At 32.1% G+C, this 3,516-nt stretch overlaps 1 protein-coding gene and 1 long non-coding RNA gene across 3 annotated transcripts in view; one reads left to right on the top strand and one right to left on the bottom strand.

The window, feature by feature from the left end:
* LOC106869888 (protein FAM167A) overlaps positions 1 to 676 on the top strand; it is a 53,342-nt gene extending 52,666 nt beyond the window's left edge. Inside the window, exon 3 of the mRNA XM_014915811.2 lies at positions 235 to 676. Coding sequence (XP_014771297.1) covers positions 235 to 489 — 255 coding nt within the window. The 3' untranslated portion in view covers positions 490 to 676. The remainder of the gene's footprint in view (positions 1 to 234) is intronic.
* The window catches only part of LOC128247285 (uncharacterized), a 30,126-nt gene that overhangs the window by 14,711 nt on the left and 11,899 nt on the right, over positions 1 to 3,516 (bottom strand). The gene's annotated exons all lie outside the window — the stretch shown is intronic.

The following is a 3,516-nucleotide window of genomic DNA, read 5'->3' on the forward strand; positions in this document are numbered from 1 at the left end:
ACATATATATATATATATATATATATATATATACACATACATATTTGTATATATATATATATACACATACATATATGTATATATATATATATATACATACATATATGTATATATATATATATATATACATATATACAAGTCTGGATTTGAAATTATTTAGAGAATTAAAAGTAATGCGATTTATAGAATTTACGTATTTAATTCTTTTCATCACTTTCTATTTTATCTTTGTAGGAGAAAATGCGCGACGTTGATCACACATTAGCAACACAGTTGTTGTCACTTCGTAGCGAGATACAGAAGTTGAAACTGGAACGAAGCTGCGAAAACCACCAAGAACTTCTCGAAGACGTCAAAGATGAATTGAGCGAACGCGAAACGCTCTTGACTGTATGCGATATACCGTACGATATGGACGATGAAAATCCACTGAAGCAAATCGGTCTCACACGAATGAACATCAGCAGTCGCCGTTTTTCTACGTGTTGAGTTTTACGTTGCTACGCCGTGATTTATTTTCAAGGGGGAGACAAGTGTTTCTAAATTGACTTTTCAGAATTTCCATCAACATCATTATAACGCATATATATATATATATATATATATATATATGTATATATATATATATAAATAAAATGTATGTGTAACATATATGTAATAAAATTTATAAGATACAGATGTATGTAATGTAATGTATATAAACATTCACGGACACATATTCATAAAGTGCTATAAATATATAATACACATAATGTGTGTGTGTGTATGTATGCATGTATGTATATATATATATAGTAGTTGTTCAATCTGTCCTCTTTTTCCGAACTGCTAACTTATGGGGATGTAAAAACATGAACATCGGTTGTCAAGCGCTGGTGGTGGTGGTGGGGCAAACAAATACATATCTATCTATCTATCTATCTATCTATCTATCTACATACATACATACATACATACATACATGTATATGTATTATACGACGGGCTTCTTCCAGTTTCCGTCTACAAAATCCACTCACAAGGCTTTGGTCGGCCCGAAGCTATAGTAGAAGACACTTACCCCAGGTACCACGCAGAGGGACTGAACCCGGAACCGTGTGGTTGGGAAGCAAGCTTAATATATATTATATATATATGTTTATATAAGCATGAACACACATACCTACACACGCATACCTACACACACATGCTCGCATAAAGTACCTGGGTACTTTTGACATTGCTACCCCGTATAGTTGTAATCCTGTATCCTGACTGAATCCTGTATACATAGCTGTGTATAAAATTATGTGCAAGAAAAGATGAATGTAAATCATATATCATATATTGATTATTGTGATAGAATTTCTGAACGATGAATAACATTCTATCTACAATTCATTTATCGTTCATATAAATATAAGTCTGGGAAACCGTTTGAATACACATATAAAAGCTTCTTATTTCATTATACCGGCTACAACGTAATGATACCAACTGGCAATACCAGTTGTTTTGAGTCTCACCCATCTGTGCTGATATAATGCAGGATAAATATAGTGGTAGTAGTAGTAATAATAATAAATATTATGACAATCCTTTTTGCTATAGGCACAAGGCCTGAAATTTGGGGGAGGGGGCTAATCGATTACATCGATCTCAGTGTTTCACTGGTACTTAATTTATCGATCGCGAAAGTATAAAAGAGAAAGTCGACTTCGGCGGAATTTGACCTCAGAACGCAATAAAGCATTTTGCTCGGTGTACTAACAGTTATGCCTGCTTCTCGCCTTATAAATTTTAGTAGTAGTAGTAGTAGTAATAATCATAATAGTCCATGAATGTAATTTATAAATATTTTACTGCGTGTTTTACGCGCGTTTCCACAAATTACATGTTTCTTACGATCATAGACCCTATTCTTGGGATGATTACAATACAGTCCCTAATATCCATGGACAGCGGGTAGATCATATTCATGCGTTGATTTTATTTTGGCGACAGAGCGTTAACGGATATACTGTAGTCATAACAGCAATACGGACTATAATCATAAGAAACATGTGATTTGTGGAAACGCGCTTAATGATACATTAAACTATTTATTAATTCCATCCATAAATTATTATAATTGTTGTTATTAACATTACTTTTTATTATATGTATGTATGTTATGTATAATGTTGATCAAACGTCGAAGATCACGCCTCCGTAAAGAATCCAGTACACTTTATATGTAGAATATACATATGTATACTAATGTCTTCCGAGTATATTTAGTGGACGGAAACTGTGTGTGCGTTTGTGAGTGCTTTCCTGGTTGTTCCTCCGCACTGCTTGACAAACGGTGATGGATTGTTTATGTCCCCGTGACGTAGTCTTTTGTAAAAAAGAGACCAAGAATGTAAATGTCATAATAAAAAAAAAATATATTGAGGTCGATTTATTCGTATAAAACACTTCAAAGCGATGCTCCAACATGGCCGCAGTCCAGTTATTGAAAGAAGTCAAAATTAAAGGTGAAAAGTAAAGCTGAAAATTTATTATTCAAGTTTTACATGTCATGTAGTTACCTTTGTTTTTGTCTGTGGTACCAGATGACTTATTCAAATGTAATAATAGTGGTTAATTAAAATCTAGCAATATTTATATCAGGAATTGTCATTTCTACAGGCAAATATTATCGAAACAATGTCAGGAGGAATGCACAAATGGAATAAAGAAACGCAGGATGTTTGACATGTTTGGAAAATGTCGAATGTATTAAAGAATGACAGAATACCAGACAAATTTAAAGGAAATGAATTTATGTTCGTAAACGTTGTATCTTAAGTTTATGCACTGTAAAACTTCAATCTGGTAATCACTATACACTCACATATAAACATATTAACGGTTGTTTACTTCATAAGAACTTTGAAACTTCGATTGAATATTTTTTAACACACAACTACATGAACTAAAGGATACACTCATCACCAAGAACTACCCATCTTTACTAATTACTCCTAGCTGTCTGTTATTATTATTATTACAATTATTATATGCCTAACTATGGTGAGTGTGTATATATATATATATATATATATGTGCTGAAATATATATATATATATGTGCTGAAATATATATATATATATATATATATATATATGTGCTGAAATATATATATATATATATGTGCTGAAATATATATATATATATATATATATATATAAGGTGAAATATATATATATTAAATTAAATTACAATGAACGTAAACAATCAAATGAAGTTTGCTTTTAGAAGCGTTAAGAAGTCTTAGAAAGTTAAAGAAATGATGTTAAATTCTCAAACGCAGGATTATGCTAATAATATAGCCTGAACAGGATAGGCTACCCCTATTTTGCAGAAAAAAGTGTTGGTGGTCAGCTTTGAGACTCGAACTCACACCTCCGTGATTACGCGTCGCGGTGCTCTAGATCGATTAAGCTAAACTGCCCCCACCCCACATTTTTCTGCAAATTTAAGATGTATAGAAATCTCGCTTTATGAGACGCTA

This window comes from Octopus bimaculoides, chromosome 3 (genome assembly GCF_001194135.2).
Source record: "Octopus bimaculoides isolate UCB-OBI-ISO-001 chromosome 3, ASM119413v2, whole genome shotgun sequence".
Taxonomy (NCBI): domain Eukaryota; kingdom Metazoa; phylum Mollusca; class Cephalopoda; order Octopoda; family Octopodidae; genus Octopus; species Octopus bimaculoides.